Genomic DNA, 21023 nt, shown 5'->3' with positions numbered 1-21023 from the left:
AGCTGCTTTGTACCATGCTCCTTTTTCAGCCTGCATCGCTACTCTTCCATTTGCTTTAAAGTGAACTTCATCTAATATTGAAGCCCAGTCTCATCTACTCAGAGATGTTGCAGTGGCAAAGTATTACAGAGCAGCTGTGTAAAATTCTTGCTTTGTGGAGTAACCACCTCTTTTCTCTTTTCTCTCATCTCTTTTATTGTATGTGTCCTACCCCCCCAACCCCTCCGCTCCCTCCTCCAACTCTGTCATTTTCTGTCCTCTGTTGTCCTACTCTGTACTCTTACAGGACTACACTTTGACAATGTATTTCCAGCAGGCCTGGCGAGACAAGCGGCTGTCCTACTCAGAGATCCCACTCAACTTGACCCTAGATAACCGGGTGGCTGACCAGCTCTGGGTCCCAGACACCTACTTCCTCAATGACAAGAAATCCTTTGTCCACGGTGTCACGGTGAAAAACAGAATGATCCGACTGCACCCTGATGGAACTGTGTTATATGGTCTAAGGTGAGATTTTAGACTCTTAAAATAACATTTTTGGCTACATAGCATGGCTAAGGGCCTGAACACAGCACGGGTTTATAGTACCAGATAATCATGAATCCATTTGGTACTTTTGAAGCAAACCTTTTATTTTTGAGGATCACACAAACAACCTGAGAGCAAAAAAAAAAAAAGTAGCTTTTATTGAGCAATGAGTCAACAATTGCTGAATTGCTCCTCAGTAATTAGCTCATTAGAGCCAGATGAAGAAAATTACTGATGTGAAGTGCAACATTACCCCTGAGTGCAAAGTGTTTTGTTTTTGACCTACTTATGTGCTCATTTACAGGACACGTGCACATCACCAAGTGAATCTCATGCACACTGAATTCAACTCATTGCATTAATTGCCTGACCACCTCACACTCACACAGAGTCGGCGCAGGTAGAAAACCTTGAATTTCAAATAAAACTGATTTACTTCTCCATTTGTCTCAGCTTCCACCAGAGACGGTCTCCGTGGACATCAGTTTGCAGGCTAATTAGCTGCTCAGCTGCAGCACATTAAACTCTTTAAAACCTTCGTGTAAAAATCATTTCAGGCACTTAAGATGCTGGTTTGATTCTTACTCTGCAGTACGACCACAGTCAAAACTTCCTGCCATTTTTCTTCCAAAGAGATGGACTTAATTTGATTTCATATTCTGGTCAGACGAGTGAATTATGTGTTCACTGTACTGATACTCCTCCACAAGGAATAGGTAATGCATGAGAAGTCATTTTTATAGCATAATGGTTGATTTTCTATTACAGTTTTTTTTTTTATAGATTCTTTAGACCGTTGTACGGTGGCCGGGAAGTGCAAAACAAAATTACATCCAGTGAAACACTTTTACATTTTTGCGATACACATGTACATCTATGCCAAACACTCTACAAGTTTACCGAAACACTTTTACAAAGTTATGCCCCGGAAGTGCTATCGTTGGAGCTACATTTAGAGTGCCAACAGGAAACTCCTCAATTGACAGTAATCTGCAGGAATCTAATAGGCATGTATTGTCCGTTCTGTCGCAGTTCTCTGAAGAGAACGACTCCTTTCTGTGAGTTTTGTGGGCGCTCCCTCCATGTCCTGAATAAAATTGATGAGGAGACAGCTGGACCGGGCAATCGAGGTGCATACGCTCATCGTCTCGTTGGAACAACGCAGAGTTTTTGCACACATTCCTGGAAATTGTGAGCGATGATATTGTGAGCTGGGTTGATATGTGAGGACCCACAGTGGAGCCATAGCACTTTCCGGGAAAAACCATCAATGCAGCCTGAAATGGCAAGACCAAACGGCTTCAGCTTATCATAGCCGTCCACATGCCACATGTAGTTCGGTCCCAAAGAGTGATATGTTCGTCTAACAAATCTTCTTCTAACCCTCCTCTCACAACCTCGATGGTTAAGCTCCCGCAGAAGAGTCATGACCTCATCACTCCTCACGCAAAGTTTATATCTCTGCTTAAGCACCTGAGTCATTGTCCTGTAGCCAAACAGTTGTCCTGGTCCGCGAAGTTCAAATCTGATTGCGTTTTTTTATCTCGAATGAAGATGAATAATTTTTTCAGCGATAGAATCTGGCATCATTTCATTTAAGTTTCACGATCCGCAAAGACAAGCGGACTGTGCAGCCTTTCCATCATGTCAACAATCACACTGTATGTGTGGCATTCGGTGAAATACTTGACAAGACAGTCCATTAAAATAACCTCTTCTCCCTTCACATCAGTGAAAAAACCCAAGCCGTGACTCCAATCGCTTGAAAGTAAACTCCACAAAACGGGCAGAACATCTCTGCTTGGACTCTGCTACCAGATTGTTTCCTGTTTACATGGTCTTGTCCCACCTCACCACGATATCATTTCCGGGACAAAACTTTGTAAGAGTTTTGGTAAACTTGTAAACTTGTATCGTAAAAATATAAATATAAGTATCAGTCCGTCCTGTAAATTTGTCAAAAGTAAATGTCTGTATGTCTAACCTTAGACGAGCTGACTTGAACCTTGAATTTCCCCTCGAGGATAAATAAACTATCTTTGATTGATTGATTTGATTGATAAAAGTGTTTCACAAGATGTAAAATTGTATCGCGAAAATGTAAAAGTGTTTCACTGGATGTAATTTTGTTTTGCACTTCCCGGCCACCGTACCGTTGTGTTGTGGTTTGCAAAAAGTTTATCCAAACACAATTTTCTGGATATTTAATAAATTAAAATTAGACAACTAAGTTTTTTGTTTTGTTTACACACCATGCAACAATTTCGTGCAACTGTATCAACTGCTCAACCAATTCCCTTTGTTTTGGCCTCTCAAAGGTATGATGATGACGCTGCACTTTGAACACCTCACCATTGGCTTCCCAGTTCAATTTGCAAATAGGTCTCTGATGTCTGGACTTAATTAAAAAACTTCTATTTGGAATAGCAATATGTAGACGGCCACCATGACAGAGAATTGCCTCGGCAGCAGAACGCTGGAATTAGAACAAGAGACAAACAGCATGAGGGGGAAAAGTCAGGGGAATTTCAGGTCAAGTGGAGCCTTTGCGAAAGCAAAGTGAATCAGAATCCTTTAGTTCTTTCATTTTTCTTTTTTTTTTCTTTCATTTCATTTTTAATCCTGATTAATTCAGTAATTATCTGTTCTTTTAAATCCAAACCCTTTATGGCGTGTAAGTTTATAAAAAATTATTTAAGTCACAACTCTAATTACAAAGTTCACTTAAGTGAAGCAGACAAAGCTATAGATCAAAATGTTGATTTTCCTGAAAGCTTTTGTACAATGTTAACAAAATCAAAGAGAAACAAAGCAACAAAAAATATGGCATCCTATAAAATGTTATTGGAAAACTGAGACTTTTCATTCTAAGACAGAAGAGAGACATCCACTGAGTCAGCACATTGATCACTGATCTGGCCTGTATGCCCTCCCAATGGTGGAAAAGCCTTCCAGCCGACATAATCATGTTAATGCAGCTTTGAAACAAGCCTGACAATGTGAAACTTTTTACACCTCCTTTTTTTTTTTAATGCCAGCATTTTTAAAAACAAAATAACATCAGTAAATGTTTCCATTTGGGAAATGAAAAATTATGATATAGTTCCCCATATTAATATAGACTGTGGTGATTTTAACTAAAGAGATTGATTAAAAATATAAAATCAATTTAAAAACTAATTCACGTTTCACATATTTGTACGTTCCGCTTCTCACAAAACATGAGTTCTGTATAATCATGGTCGTAAAATGTGTTGCTGTCATTTCAGAGCTGCAGTGTCTTCTGTATTGATCATTAAAAAAAAAAAATGTGGACAAAAGCAAACAGAAGACAGCCAGAAGCAGCAGACTGTGAGGGTGAAATCTCTGAAATAGAACTAGAAGAGCACAAGTAATCCTTGTGTCAGGTCATTTACGTCAAAACAGATAACCCACATTATCGACCAATCCACTGAATTTAATATGCAAAAAAATGACCTATAATTACTTCGAGTAGAGTTTTGAATATTTTGCGTGCAGCGCAGAACTTAGGACAGATAAACATTGCAAATATTGCTTTTGGATGAAGTAGGATTAGACTCAAACTGGGAGAAGAAATCCATCACTCATGACACTCAATAGCATCTAAGTAGGATGACTACATTTTTTTACAAATCCTAAATTGGGTCATCGGATCAGAGAGTTCTCAAAATACACACAGCACACAAAGATCCAGTGCATTACCATCCTCTGAAAACTGACTTCCAATTACTCAGATTTTTTTCATATATTTTGTTATCATGTTAGACAACATGAGACTTCAATGGTTTTTGTGTTGACAGTCATGCCATTGTGGAAGCAAGTCATGACACCATTCATGGAAGCAGTAACATGTGAGAGATAAGAGAGAGGTAGAGATTATGCAAATGATATAAAATGACATTTTTATGAAAATGAACATTAATATCGATAGCTATCTTCAATCCATACAATGTTTATAATGTGCTAATTCTATCGAGTTAATGTGATAGCTGGAAGAAAGGAGGTAAAATGGGTTCTTATAGAGGTCACAATGTCACTAAGATGCCACTCTGCACTCATTTAATGGCACTAGATAAAAGTAAACACACTGTCAAGCATAACTAACCTTCTTTTACCTCAAAAGCACTTTGCACACTCAAGGACGAAGAAAGAGAGAGATGGTCAGTGCATCATGGGAGGTTCTCCAGCAACACAGGTGCACAGCAGCATATCTGAAGGATGGTTGGGAATCACATGACCCAGCACAAGCCAGCTGTGCAAGATCGGTCAAAACTAAAGTTTTAGTTTAAACTTTAGAGTAAAAGGTGTCTGCCTTTCAAACTAAGACCAGGATCCTGTTTCATAGAATTAGAATTTTGTTATGTAGGATACGATTGAGAAGTAGGGCTTGTGTAAGCCTTATATGAGTTAACATCATTGGCAAAAACAGACCTTGTGGCATGAGAAGTTATTAATTCAAAATGTGCTAGCTAAATGGCAGTACCCGCTGTTATGTTCTATTACACTTAAACATACAATATTTTTTTCCTTGTTAAAAAGTGACTATGATAGGTTTGTTTTAATAGTTACCTCCAGGCTTCACAGGTTTCAGGAAAAGCACTGGCTGCCTCGTCCGTCTTCCTGACCAATCAAAGGACATTATTCTGTCTGGAAGTGAATGCTTATTTTTCTATTTTTCCCTTTTTTTTGACACCAAAATGTCAGCTTTTGATTTATTTTGCTCCTCATAAACTGAAGGGAACATAAACCGATTTTGAACTGTCATGAGACGCCTCATATGTAAACACTGACAGAGCAAAGCACCTAACTTGAAAGCTAGACCTCCTTGAGTTGTCAATTACTGCCTATTCACTGGCCTTCCTCTCTTAGTGGAAGCTCAATCACCAGTACTGACTGCTTGACAGGTTTCTTTTTATTTGCATGTAAAAGATCAGGCTTTTATCAGCTTTCACGGAAGCTGCCTGCAATAACTCCGGGTAACGTCAGTCTCCCACCTCCACTTACATCAGCAAAATGCAGCGATTATGATCTGAAGAAACTTTATTAATGTTTTTTTTTACAAGAAAATTGCTTTGAATTAAATGTATATACAATTATTCTTCATGTCAACATATCTGTAACATGTCTAGAGTCTTGATGAAGGAATTCACATATCTTCTTTGAACCAAAGTATCATTTTATTCATTTCTAGTGACTCTAATTAAAATACCGCATTTAGTTACATTGTTAGTCTTAAACACTCAACATATTTATGCTGCCTGAATCCTGCTGACTGTTGGACACCCTTAAGGTTACTTGGCCTTGATTTGACTTCACAAGTTTCATCCATCCAGGAACAGAATCTGTGGAGCACAGGCTAGTAAATATGAAGGGTCAGTGCAGGTGATGAAACATATGGGGCTCTGCTGTTGCAGTTGGCGGTGTTTTCGGCTGTAGCCCAGCAACCAAGGAGGCTACTAAGACTGAGTGAAAGATGTGGCTGTGCATCATTTAATGGATGGGACAAGTGGGAAGGAGGATAAAGGAAAAGCCAGACAGCTGCTAACTCAATCAGGCAATTTGACACACACTCACAAAGTGACAGCAACAAAACAGACATGCACATTACTCCACATAAACATGCAGAACCTTTCCCTTTCCCCACAGTCTTTCTCATCAAAGCCAGCAAGAGGCAGAAGCCCTTCTGGTTCGACATCACCAACTCAATCGTGACACAGAAATCAGAAAGTTGCCAGGAAGTAACCAGCAATTTGCTCCTTGGTTAAACACTTTGAAGCCACAGAGCCCGATCACCAGGAGCAAATCCATCAGAGAAAAATAAAATGCTGACAAAGACAGTGACAAGACAGAAAGAAAAGGAGAATCCATCTAAACCTCTTAGGCTCAAGCAACCTTCCCGTCACACTCTGAGGGGGTCGGAAATCCCTGAGGTGTGTAATATGATACAGCATGTTAATTCTGGAGCTCTTCTCTTTGAACTTCTTCACTGGTAATAAAGGGTGCATTATGATAGCCATTTCTCTCTCAAACTAAACATCATCTGCACCACAATGTTCTTTCATGTGTTGTCTTTTAAAATGCCTTAGTGCGGTAAATGCCAAGAGTGAATTAAAAAAAGGAAAAATAAATAAATAAATAAAACTAATTAGATGTTGGTCAGGACAAATTACATTTTTTTTTCTTTTTTTTTATCTTTCAATTGTATGGATTTATAAGAAGAACAGCAGACCTAAATTGAAATGAATGATGATGGTATGCTGACCTGTATTATTTTTACGTGAAAACAATAATAAGGAAATTAAAATGGCAACATATTTTTTGGTGTTTGAAAGATTCATTTTAACTCGAGGCATTTTTTTTTTTTTTTTTTTTATTTCTTTTGTTTTCTTTTTGACTGAACCTGACCAAGCTCCTTGGGGTGTAAACAAACCTTTTTTTTTTTTTTTTTTTTAAAGTAATATCAGACAAAATGACCAAATAATAAAGACCATGTTCTGATTTAAAGTAAACTTTTTACAAATGTCAACCTGTAGGCTGACTAAAATTGCTGGTATTTACTGCAAAGCAAGGTGATGCCACAAATTCTAACCATAGACTATATATAAAAAGATGTTCAGCCTCCGCGACGTTACCCATAGATTTCTGAAAGGCTGAATTGAAGCTCAGTGGATGGTTCCTACCATTCTACCATCATCATCTTGGCAAGGGCATGTGTGTCATCTGGCCCGGAACATGGGCAAAGAGGTGGACCTGAGAGGGGGGTTGTGAGTGTCATGGTGGATAATTTACATTGAGCGAACTCCGAGCTGCCTGTAGCTAAGAGCTAACCGAACTAACCTGGAGATAACAGGAGATAACCAGCTAACGGAGGTAAGCGGGATAAAGCTAAGTCACGTTGTTAACCGGCTAAAATCCACAGTTGTTCTACATTCTTCTTACTTGAAACTGGAGATCGGGTACCTGTCAATCAAAAGGATACGCCCCTAAATATGCAGAATTGAGTTAGAAGGTATGTTAGAAAAAAATTCACACCCCCCACAGTTGTCATGAAGGTAAACCTGACCTATTAAGCCGAAAATGGATTTTTGAACCAGGTTATTTCTGCTGTGAAGTTGGTCTTTTTAACATTGGAGTCTATGGGGATTCACTCTCTCTGTGTCTCAATTCGTTAGTGTACTGAAATGCAGTGCATAGTGTGCACTATACACTTTTCTCTGTAGTGCGCACTATGATGGGTTAGTGCTGTCCCAAATGGAACACTGGACGTTGTGCACTAACCGGTAGTGACAAACTCGCATTTGACCACAACTCTTCTGCCGCCAAAAGTAAAACAAAGCACTAAATTACGAGAATGGATTTGCTTCTCTCATGAAACTACATCGCATTAAAGGTGACGAAGGATCCTCTTCTGATTGGCTGAACATGAGTTGGTAGGTATATTTATTTACTTGTAACATGTATGACCCGCCTGTATACGTACCCAGAGTGCGTACCTGTTGCTAGCCTCGCTTCATTGTTGGCTTATCATTTCAGGGACAGTTCGTCCCACTAAATTCTTTTTAGGAATTTGTAATAAATAAATGAACAAATCCAGCAAACTTAACTTTATGTATCATATCACCATATATTATGGCCTACACTAGAGTGATCTCTCAGTTGTTAACTGTACAAAGCAACATCAGACTGTCATGTGTCTTTGCATGTCTCCCACAGGCTTATTAGTATAATAAAGTGCAAATCAAAACACTAATAAAACAGCTTTTAAATATGCAAAGATATTGTCAGTATAAAAATGTCCTTTACATGAAACATCTGTTTTAACTGGTGTTTACTCTGATGCTGTGCACATTTGGCAACAGGAAACAGATTATAAATGATAATGTAGGGAATGCAATGCTGTAAAGAAAATGCTCAGACACAGGAATGCAGCAAAGTTGTTATAGAAACATTTTATTGAATACTTTATTGAATCTCCCCTGCTTGTAGCAGTCCATCTTCCTCATGATGCTCCTCAGGCAGCCTGTCTGAATCCACCTGCAAGCTCGCTTCAACTGCTGCCTGTCAGAAGCCAGGTGTGTGTGGAGAGGTCTTTCAGGATCCTAGAGACCAGGTGGAGGTCCGTCTTCCTAAAGGCTCTGGAAGGAGGTGAAATACGTCCACCGTCCTCCACAACATCTGCATGAGCAGCGGTGATCTACAGGAGCCAGATGACGATGAAGATGTCAGGTGGGCAGCTGGGAAACAACCAGAAGGAGAACCAGCAGCAGCATCTCCAGGAACCGTCTGTGAGACTGATGAGAAGCAGAGGATGGCAATGATGTGTTACTCCCCAGATCATGATTGCATTTATATCTAAACAATAAATCAATTGGCGAAAGGGAAACAAATTGTGTCTCTATATAATGAAAATGTACAATAAACTTCTCTTTACATTTTTCAAATATAATTAAATATTTGTAATGATTAATTTATTACCATACACAAAACACACAAAACATTCAGTAAATATTACATGACACCAACTACAACGTAAACTAAACTAACACACACACACACACAATCGATCGATTTTCAATCAGGGACAGACGAGGTGGAGCCATGCAGAAGAAAGTTACACACCTCACACTTTGCACTCTAATAATCAAACCAACTAAATTCACTTCTATGTTTATTTTATATCTATATTTTCTCGTTCAGTCTCAGCAGTTCAGATCTGACGATACGATGCAGATTTATGGCATCAATGGTAACCATAGTAACGGACCGCTCTCTAAAAAGTGGCGCTATATCGGTATTAATAGTTTACGGTATAAACACTACAATGCTTCATCTGGACGTTCAACAAGGATCAACGAACATACAGAACCTATAACATTCATAATTTATAACACATATAACCTGTATACGTCCACTACAGCGGATAAAAACTGCTGACAGTGTGCTAACCTACGGTGCTAACTACCGAGTCTGACAAATGGTCAGATCCCAAACTGTCGTCAGGGATATATTAGCAGGTTGCAGTATACATCACAATCATAACGGAATAATTTAATACTTTACATTTATATACATTTATACAAATGAATCCCCGCCTGGACCGGCGTTAAACTCCGCCATTATTTACCTGGTAAACTGATGAAAAGTCCATCCTGTTCCGCTACGTCAGCAAAATGCGATTTAGTGCGCGAAGTGTCCATCGTTCCACACTGCATTTATGGGCGGGTTTAGGGCAGCATCCGGGTACTGTCAGTTTTTAGCACAAAAGTCAGTGTAAACGCACTATGCACTGAAACATAGTGCGCGAAGTAGTGTTAGTGCGCTCATTGAGACACAACCTCTGTTTTGCAGCCAGCCCCTAGTGGATGAAGAGGCAACTGCTGTTTTATGCACTTCTGCATAGACTTCACTTTTAACCGCTGGAGGCTCCGTCCATCTTTCATATACGGTCTATGATTTAAACATAGCAGGGGAAAAAAAACAGACACACCAGGGAACTCCGGACCCCTTCAGCCAGTGTCCTATGTTTTAGATCCTTGCCTGCTGCAACACACCCGACAAATTTTTGAGGAATGATTTGAGCTGAATCAATTGTGTTGTACCATGGAAACCCCCAAAATCTGAAGGACGATGGCTAAAAAACTCACACAAGTTGGTGATTACTAAGATAGATGAAGTGCAAGTGGGTGACGAGATTCCAGGTTACAGACGGGGAAGCAAAAAGTGCAAAACTTAAAAAAAAAAAAAAAAAAAAAGCTGAATCCTTCTCACCTTTATGTGAGTCACTCACATATAGGCTAAACCAAAATTAGATGAATTTTCATATTACGACCCACTTCATAGCTTCATGTGAACATACCATGTGGTCATGAGGCAAGGCAAAGCAGACAAGAAATGGGGATATGCAGGATAGTAAAGAAAGGTGACAAACTCTGGAGTTTATCCTATGCAAAAACAGCTGATAATCTACTGAAAGCATTTCAAGACAATAAGAACACAAAATGACATGAAAATGATCCAGCAAGAGTAAACTGAAAACCAGGAGTCTGTATACATAGTGAGCTGATTACAGAATGAGCAGCAGGCAAGGCAATCACCAAAAGAGAGCAGATGTGATGAAGAGGAAGAGATCAGAATGCAGAAAGGGATTTCTTTCCCACATAAAACAGTAAACAAGACCAGAAAGTAGGGAACTGAACAAAATCTAATAAAACCCTGAACAGAATGCATGGACCACGACACGTTTAAATGTCCATCACTTACTTCGCTACTCGCTCTAAGTATGTCATTTTGTTCAACATATTTTTAGAAAAATATAAGATGCAACTGAGAAAACTCAAAATGCAGATATTTGGGGGAAATTGGTCATTTTAGTTAATATATTAGGAAATTATTTACATCCTTTTTTTTTTTAATCTCCTTTTGGTTGATTTTGTTTGACTGCAGAATTACCACACATTACAAGCAGTGAGTCTGGTTCAACACAATGGGATCATGAGATTCTTCCCACAAACTGCAAGAGACCTTTAAAAGTAACATTTTTTGGATAGTTTTTAACCTGTTAAGCCCTATCAACCCTTGTAAGTGCTGAATAAGTTACACACATAATCACCAACGATTAAAATAGCAAACATTGCTGACCTTAATATGCAAATAAAATGGAACAGAGGAGTAGAAAGTGGTCCAGAGTCACATGAAGGTGATTATCTTTGCTGTAACAGAGGATTGGATTCAAGATGAGATTCTCCTCTGGCACAAATTTATCTGTGTTGTCAGGTGTGCCAAGCTGCTTACCCACCTTGTTGTGCTGCTCTGTGGCAATTCCCTCAGTGGGAGTCAAGTTTTCACTCATGACGACAAAGAGGGAATGACAGCCTATTACTCACAGCCTCATTCTTATGATCAATACACAAAGTCTGACAAATGGCGTACTTTATTGTCTGATTCACGGCTGGCTGTTACCCTTTATTATCCATCCCTCTCTTTTTGTTTTGATCAGTGTCTGGAAGGCAAAACATTTCTAATGCTAACATATAATGTGCAGCACATACAAAATATAGCAGGCCATGTGAAACAGTCCTTACCAACTCTTATGGAACATAAAAGTGCAGTTATCATACAGAATATTTATTTGTTGTTTTGCTGTTGCATTTCTAGACTACATGATCATAATTCGAAATGGGATTTACGTAGAATTGTGTTAAAATTACATTGTGGTAAAAAAAAAAAAAAAATCACCCGGCATTGTGCAAGCAAGCCTGCATTTGGTTTTTGAAATGTGATGATTTGATGGAGTCAGTCACAGGTGAAACACTGGTTCAATTTAGCTATAAGAGGTTAATTAGGTTAGACCCAAAGCTAGCATCTACTCTGTTAGATTGGGGAAGAAATGGTGGTTTGGTGTAAGAAAGAGGTCCTAAACCCAACTTACCTTGGACCACTGGTGGCAGAATCCGTGTGAGGCTGGACTGCATTAAGTAATACACATTTAAAAGGTTTTTGAGTATTAAAAATAAAAAGTTAAACTAATAGAATCTTATTTTTTTTAATACTTCAATATAAATGGGCTTCTGAACATAAATGTTCTTTTTTCAGAACAAGGGCTTCTCTTGCCCAGTTATTGCTACCAAGTAGAGATTAGTAGAGACTAGTGGAACCTAGTAGAGCTTCTTGACACACAGCTAAGACACCAAAAACTGCTTTATTCTCCAAACCTGTTTCATACAAAGTGCCAGGTGATCATCCTCTTCAGTTTTAGCATCACAGACAACTGCCTCTGCTATTTTTCATGTTCGTTTCATTCCCTGTTTTCTAGATGTGAACAGTATATTTGAGATGCTATCGCACTATGGTTTATGTAAATGTGGTCATGTGACTGCATGACTATGATTGATTGGTCAAAGTGCACCATGTGTGCCATGTGCAGTGGATTCACTGCAGCAAAAACATGCATTAGACAAAAATGCATGCACTGCACTGACACTAAACTTTTAAGTAAAGTAGGGTGCCACAACATATCATGCCCAGGCGCCACAAGTTTAAGACCCATCACGTAAAATAGAACTTTTCATTGTTCCAACAGAGTAAGATCAGAGTGTTTTGGTTTCAAAATGCTGAGAATATTTATATATTCAACTTTATTTGTATAGTGCCACTTTACAACAATGTTGTCACAGGGCATTTTACATACACAAATCAACATACACATCAATTCGAGCCAATTCATACATATCCTATAATAGAAACCAACTGATGGCATCAAGTCATGACTTCGATCCAATTCCCCATCCTGAGCATGCATGCGGTGACAGTGGGAAGGAAAAAACTCCCCTTTAACAGGAAGAAAACCTCCGGCAGAACCCGGTTCAGGGAGGGCAGCCATCTGCCTCAACTGCAAAATCATCCAACTTGATGTTTCCTATCTAGTCCATTTTTCTTAAAAAAACAAACAAAAAAATATTTGAACTGTCAATATTGAACAAAAACTGTACATAAATTGTAATCAAGACAATTACATATGTGGAATAAACACCTTCCTGTTGGTTATGAGACAGGCAGATTACAGTGGCGAATCATAAGCCTATAAGATCTGTTTTCAGTCTTAAAAACTGTACTTTCTGAGCACAAACATGGAGAGATAAAAGTTCCATCATAACACATTGTTTTGTTGCTGTCCTACTCATACAACCAATAAAATGGTGCTGATTACATGCCTGTAAAATGCATAATATAGTCTAAATAGCATTGGTCTATAGGTGGAGGTCTAGTTTAGATGACATGATTAGGGGTCTTGTGTAATTGTAGAAACAAATAATCTGCAGGGTTGTTTGGATGTGAAGATTTGTTGAAATGGGATAATTTGCATAAATACTGTTACATTTTGGTTGAATAAGGCTGTTGGAACGTCCAGTCTGACTCATTTAGCAAATACTGTTCATGTAGACCAAAAATTGTGCTGCAATAACAATGTTCTGAATGCAAATTAGGATTTATTTTCTATCAAGGCACTGTTCACCAAGTCCTCGATGTCCACCTTCTTGTTGATGTTAGTGTGTCCCTGGTACAACACATGTAACTCAAATGAAAAGGTTAACTTCTGCGCCAGTTTGTTAATGAACTTTTGATTTGAGTTAGAGACCACTGTTTTAAGGTTTTTTACCAAAATGGAAAGAATATGGTCATTTTACATCACTTAATACTGAAATGATGACATTTTTACAACAGAAATGGATGTGCTGTGGCAGAATAAGCCTTCTGCTCTGTCTCACTTGCCTTGCAGCTCTCGTATCTGGCTGCAATCTCCCTTGAGGCTCGCTCTGCTGAAATACAGATAACAATCAATTTTATTTGATCTTTTTGTTCAGTGTGCTTTGTAAAGTCAGGTCACCCTGATTTGTTGACCATCAGGAGTCACAAATGAAAGTTTGGCTGTATTTCAGCCTGTGACGCTGCTGAAAGTGTGGATTTGATAAAACTGTGGTTTTAAGTTATGGCTAATTTCCCCACTTCCTCCACTGCAGGATTTGACTGCCTGTCTCCCGCTTTGCCATCCTGAAGTTTTAATTGTTTTACCAAACAATAAAAAAAGAAACTTTTGCACTTTTCGCTTTCCTTTAATGTCTATTTTTAGTCAGGATCAAATGGTATTTTGTGTTTTACATTAACACTAACATAATGCTGAAAATGGCATATCATCTAAATCTCTCAGTTCTAATCATGTTTAACTGAAGGAAGTTAAACATGAGACATAGTATCCATGTCATTAAGATTAGTTAAACATCAAAATTGTTAAGCAATCACATATAATTAATGCAAGAAATTCAGATTAACATAAAGGATTTGTAATTTACTCTTTTATCAGTTGTGGCATCAAAATAAACATAAAATAAAATACTTCATTAATACCTACAGGTGGAAATTAGAATAGAAAAAAATAAAGATAATGAAAATGGTTATTTACATAATCAGTAAGATAACTTCCGATGCCAAAAATTCTTCATTAAACTTATTTCTTGATTATTTGACAATCAGTCTAGAAAGTGCAAATAAGATCACTGTTATCTCATGTGCTGCTGTCACTGCTCCTCCACAGCGTCTGAGCCCTGCAGTGACATGCATCTCAGGTGGCAGTCACACAGAGGACCCACAGGAATCTCCAAGTAATAGTAAAACTGGAACAGAGAGATCAGATTAGGTCCTACAATCGTTGATGGTGTCCAAGCCAACATCGGCTCCATCACAACAGTTTAGCAATATGACCATCTTTCAGATTAACAATGAACTCACCTGATTATTTTTTGGCCATGAAAACACATTACCACATTTATTAGGTAATATATTAAAAATTAAAGTTCTGAATAAAACCTTGCCATATGAATTTAACCTTACTCAGTCACAACAGCACAATGTCGCTTTCAGCTTGTGAATCTGCTGGATGGTGAGGAAACACCAGAGTTTTAGACAAACCTTGAGTTATTCCTAAACCTAACCAGGTCATCTTGGTGTCTAAACTATCAAACAATAAGTGAAAAATAAAAATAAAAACAAAAACGAACGGACCTTTGTTGCCACCAGTGGAAGCAAACCATTGACCAGATGCATGAAGTCCATTTTCATTATTAAAAATGCGCCTCGCTCTAAACGTATCTGCTCTATCTGGGACTAAAATCTTCTTTTTCCTCTCATTCTGCTGTCAGAAATAAACAACTGCAATGATCAAACAGGTTTATTCTCACCAGATAAAAGTGAGGAGATTTAAACTTTACAGGCAGGAGAAAAGAGGCACCCATCTATTTCAAACACGTAGCGCTTTTCAGATGGTGAAAAGGAATTTCATGGATTTAGACAGAGGTTTTGACCACCAGCACCTCTCTTGTCTCAAAGCTTGTACCAGCTGACAGTTCTCAAGTTTCTCTCTGTTAAGACAGTACTTGCAGTAAACCATTGTTGCCCACATATCTGTAATTCGGTATTTGTTACACTTTTGTCAAACAGTTGTCTCGCGGTATCATTTCTTCAAATTAAAAAAATATTGTTGCCTTTAATGTCAATATCATATCATTGTATCATTCATATATAATAATCCATAGCATTGAATGGATGGTAAGTTAACTGTCGTTATCTTTTAGGATTACTACTACAGCTGCTTGTATGATGGACCTGAGAAGATACCCTCTGGATGAGCAAAACTGCACACTTGAAATCGAAAGCTGTGAGTAACTGATTTATTTATTGTTTGTTGGTTAGTTATTTATTAAGCTCAAAAGATACACATAGCTTCTCACTTGTTTCCCAGTCATCTTTTATACTTGCAGACTGACAATGGAAAATAAGTGTTCAGGCATCTGACGCATAACTGAGTTTGCCCTAAAATGCAGGATTTTCTTTTTTCAAAGATTTGTTGAAAATTTTAAACTTTTCTACAACAACATTGTCTATATAGAGTATATATTCAAGTATTTCCTCAAGTAATACAATACTTTTTTTTTTTTTTTTTTTTATGAGGACATTTGGGTTGCGGGCTTGTTATTATGAAGAGAACGTCTTGTGTTTGTTGTAGTAAATGCTACAGAAGTGTTTTTGTTTTTTAGCTGGCCCAAAATTTATTGACCTTACAAATAGTTCAAATTTGGTGTACCATTATGATTTTATTTGTTGTGTATGTGTGTAGAGTGTGTTAGTGTACACTCACAGCAGCTCTCACAGTATGTTTGGAAAGTCAGGTTTATTTGGGGAGCTGTAAATGTGTCACCTAACTCTGCGATGCCTCAAATAAGCAAACTCTGGTCTGCTGAAAAATGTAGGTTTACATTTGCTTCAAGTAGAATCAGAATCTTTTTTTTTTTTGTTTTGTTTTTTTTTGTTATTGAGCCAGCGTCCCGGCACAATTAAATAAATTCCAGTACAACCAGTCCAAGATTAGACTAAACGACATCCATATGACATAAAGACATAAAGACGATCAGGCAGACTGAGGCAGCAGCAACAGAGCAGCACACCTATTTAATGCAGAATGAGGAAAAGATTACATAAGGAAGGATGGGTGGGTGGTAAAAAAAAAAAAAAAAAGACGCATCTCTACCAAATCCAAAAGTATACAAAATCCATGAAGTGTATTAAACTTTTGTGACCGAAAAGGAAGTTGACCTGCAAACAGATGAAAGAGTTTTATGGTTTGTCTTTTGTTTCCTTCAGTGATTCTTGCTCCAGTGTTTGGCTGAGGTGGGGAAAGAATATGTTATTGAAAGGGTTCAGTTCATTTGACTTATATAAACATGTACTTATAGATCACAAAGTGCTTGACAATGAAGTACAAGACAATACAGAGAACATAAATACAAATGAAACTTAAACAAAAGGAAGTTTACAAAGATGTGTTTTTACTGATCACTGAGTCCACAGATCTCAGGCTGAGAGGAAGGGAGTTCCAGATGGAAAGAGCCACTGCTGCAAAGGCTGTGTCATCTTTGGTGTTTGCTTGACAACCAGCAGACCTTGATCATGTGATCCCAGGAACCTGTTGGGAAAATAGAGCTGTAGAAGGTCTCTGACATAATAAGATCATGTGGGGCTTGATGCGTGCAGTGTGAAAGGTACCTTGGACCAGCTGAATGTTTTAAACACCAACCGAGTCCCCAGTCACCCAGTGACTATCTAGACAAATAGATATGAAATTGACTTTGGTCAGATACCGGTCTACAGGACTGTGGTCCTGTAAATGGAGACCAGCAGAACAATAACCAGGATTCTTCCCTTTAACAAACATTTATTTAGATGTGTGTCTGCAATGAGAACAATGGATCCTCAATCCTGCTCCCTGAGGACCAGTGTACTGCAGGCTTTCCAAGTGTCCCTGTTGCAACACACCTGATTCAAATCAATGTTTATTTAGCAGACATGTACAGAGTCTGGTGTGTTCCAGCATGGACATTTGGCAAATCTGCAGGATACCGGGGCTCAAGGACCATGATTGAGGATCCCTGAACTAACCTTTAGTTTTTCATGACAAAAAGCACATTACATTGACAAAGTGTGCAGAAAAAGACCCATCAAAGCCATGAGTTTGAAAGCGTCACTAAACATTTGTTTTACGTTCATCAAGTTCTTACAGATTTTCACTTATTCAAGAATAAATACAGCCACAGCTGCAACAAACACTATTTCATTACATCAGCTGACCACTCAGTTCCAAATGATCTATCCTGATCCTGATATCTTATGTTCACACACTACCAGTCAAAAGTTTGAACACACTTTCCCACTGGATTTAATGGGACAGTGTGTCCAAACTTTTGACTTGTAGTGTACATTATGGAATGTCAGTCTTTCTCTACAAAACAAAATGGTTTAGTTTAAACAAGCTTTAGTTGGATCTTGGCTGGACAATGCTGCATGCATTTGCATTCAGAGTATGATATGTGAAATGAGTTAAAGGGGCTACATTTAGTTATGCATCTGAGCTGGAGGGCTTACAGCTGGTTCTGCTGCACAAATGGAATTGGAGCATAAAAGAAATGAGGGAGGTTGTTGAGTTTTTGTTTCAAGATCATGATACTGAAAATGAGGCAGTGAAAATTAGTGGATTTGATACTTCAGGCATTGGAAAATGTGACAAATTTTGTCTTTTTTGTGATATCGAAACCAAAAGAGAAATGCTTTCAATTCCAGATTTGAGTTTTCTCTATGTAAGGCTAAAGATATTCACAGCACAGTGACTATTTCCCAAACGATTTGCCATTCAAACGGAGGCCATTTGTCCAGCAGCAGCTTGCTACGTCCATTTCATTTAGTGTGGTTACAGTAATGCACAAGTGCTATTCTACTCCATACTGAGCTAATGGACTAGAATGTGTTTTGCTTGGTTCATGATGGGTACTCAGGGCTCCCCATTTGCATTAGCGATGCATGGTGCTTCTACCAAGATTTATAGCAAATTTCCATTAAAACAGACGGCCTGCTGAATAAAAAAAAAGGACAAAGAAATGAAAAACTTAAGAGAAAAACACTACCAACAATGACAATGAAGCTGTTACTATAAGAAGGAGTGGCCCAGGTTGGCTTCAGTTGGCTCGAATCCTTGGGTGATTCCATAGCATCGCAGAATTTTTTAATGAATTCAAAATGTCCAGCAGAGGAACATAATCACCATTCTCTTCTCAATCACAGCCCTATGAGTGCTGCTTGTTACAATGGATTTGTCATTCTGGATGAAGTAGGAGAAGTTCTTCAGCTTGTCTGCAATCTAAAAGTAAACTTTAAAAGAGTTGGCACTGCAACTGACGACATGTTTTCTCCAAATCAAACCTGGCCTAGGAATGCTTCATGTAGGATAGTGCAGTCTTTTCTTGTAAATGTTCCATGCTTTGCTGCGAGAGCTTAAACTGCTTGTTTGAGCCGAGCTCAGGGTATAACGGTAAGCGTTTGAAGAAAAGACAGGGAGAGACATTGACTGTTTACAAATGAGTATGCCTCATAACACAGTTATCAGTACTCTGAGCACACAATCTTCTGTTTAAACTCAACAGGCTTTTTCACCACCAAGCTTAAAAGATATGGATCACAGCCTCTGGTAGATGCAACTGTATGTATGCAGCCACTGACATTGCCTTTTGCTCCCAGAGCTGAGATAAAAAAGACTAAAAGACTGAATTTTTTTTGTGTATATATATATATATATATATATATATATATATATATATATAATAATAATGTTGAATCAAATTAGATCTAACTTTATTTCTTAAGAGCTTTTTATGCCAGAGGCAACACAGAGTGCTGTAAAAGATAAAACCAAGTCATAAAGATTAAAAATAAAGCAAACATTCACACACACAAAATGATAACATAGCATATAAATACAATTCAAAAACAGTCTCATGTTCTCTTTCACATTCATTCACACAGAAGGACAGACAGGAACTACCCTAGCCTCACTCCCTCCAAACAGAATGACTCCCAAACTATTGTCTCATTAATCAAATGTAAGTAAAAGAAATATAAATGTGATCAAATATCAAATTAAATCATCAACATTCTGATTTGATACCGATGTGAAGAAACAATATCTTTGGGAACACACATACTGATTGAACTAAGTTCAATCAGTCTCAAAAAAATTTTAAAGATTGGCAAATATTTGCTGCATTTTACTCTACATCTATTTTTGAGTCAGTTATGGTTTTTGCAGGGTTTTTTTTAACATCATATAATTAATAAGATTTTTCTGTCCATAGACATTTAACAAACATTAATTCTGGAAACATCCTTCAAAGTAACATTATCAAAGGTTTACAATTATAAAATACCAATATTAGACACTGTAGTATAATTAACTCACACACACCCATCAATGTGTGTGTGTGAGTTGAATTCTTTGTATGCAAAACATTTATTTTCATTGGCCAAAGTTTCAAAAGAGTAAAATAAGCAAAAAGTAAGTGTGACTTTGCCACCACAATATCCCATTCAGCTGCAATTTGTACTGGAAGCCCTGGATGTGGCACCATACAAATTCTGTCATGATTTGGGTTTTTCGGTGCCTTGTTTTTGGGCTTCCTGTTTTATTTTGTAGTTTTTCCTGTTTAGTTCCTCGGTTGTTGTTTAGCTTCATTGATTTCCCGTTATTGAGTTCACCTGGGTTCATTTAGTTAATTTGTTTCACCTGTCTCGTTTTGTTCTGTGTATTTATACTCCTCAGTTTTCATTCCTTGTTGCTGGATCATTTTGGTTGTAGTTAGTCCCTTGAGTGTCCTTTGTTGCGTGCCTTTGTAAAATAAAGCCACTAGCATCTACATCCCTGTTCCCCTCATCTCTGCGTTTGGGTCCACATCTCCGCTGCCACCTTAACAAATTCAAGCTTTGTCACCTTGTATTAGTCTTGTCTACATGATGTATGCATACTATGTAGCACTGCAGCAAGCAGAGCAGACCAGAGAAGAAGATCTAAGTGCAAGGAAATATCACGTCCTGCAATATTTAAAAGGGTTAAACCTCTGATGTCCTGGGTCAGTCCTACAGTATTTCTCTTAACAATGTACAGTGAGTATTCCTACCTTTGCAGGAAGCTGCTTCTTGCAAAAGATGTAACGATCATGTTACAGGAAGAGCAGCTGGTCAGCTTTTCAATAAATCATAGCGAGATTCATCTCACACAGTTGTTAAACATTAAATATTACATATATGCATTGTTTTTACTTGATTAGCTTTATTTTAGAATATGAAACTCTAAAAAACATCTTTGCAAATTTTGGAATAAGGATGAAAAAATACTCAAACATGCAGTCACCAACATATCTTCCCATGTGCGTCAAATCACATAAAAGAAAATAATAATAATAATAATAATACTTGTTTGTTCCTGAATAAACTGAGATGGAGGAGCCATTGCCATCAATATCTCACATAGTTGCTGTGAACTCACACTGAAACTATCATTTCATTACAGCATCTCTTCCAAGTAATAGTCATATTTTCTGCAC

General features: G+C 37.9%; 1 protein-coding gene across 2 annotated transcripts in view; it reads left to right on the top strand.

The window, feature by feature from the left end:
* gabrb2b (gamma-aminobutyric acid type A receptor subunit beta2b) overlaps nucleotides 1–21023 on the top strand; it is a gene marked incomplete at both ends in the record, with an annotated part of 62683 nt that overhangs the window by 27052 nt on the left and 14608 nt on the right. For both annotated transcript variants that reach the window (XM_079248092.1, XM_079248093.1), the window contains 2 exons: nucleotides 287–507; nucleotides 15675–15757. In XM_079248092.1, coding sequence (XP_079104218.1) covers nucleotides 287–507; nucleotides 15675–15757 — 304 coding nt within the window. The remainder of the gene's footprint in view (nucleotides 1–286; nucleotides 508–15674; nucleotides 15758–21023) is intronic.

This window comes from Telmatherina bonti, assembly GCF_933228915.1.
Source record: "Telmatherina bonti genome assembly, chromosome: 10".
NCBI classification, from domain to species: domain Eukaryota; kingdom Metazoa; phylum Chordata; class Actinopteri; order Atheriniformes; family Telmatherinidae; genus Telmatherina; species Telmatherina bonti.
The sequence above is the reverse complement of the archived record's forward strand: the minus strand, read 5'-3'. Positions and strand labels throughout refer to the sequence as shown.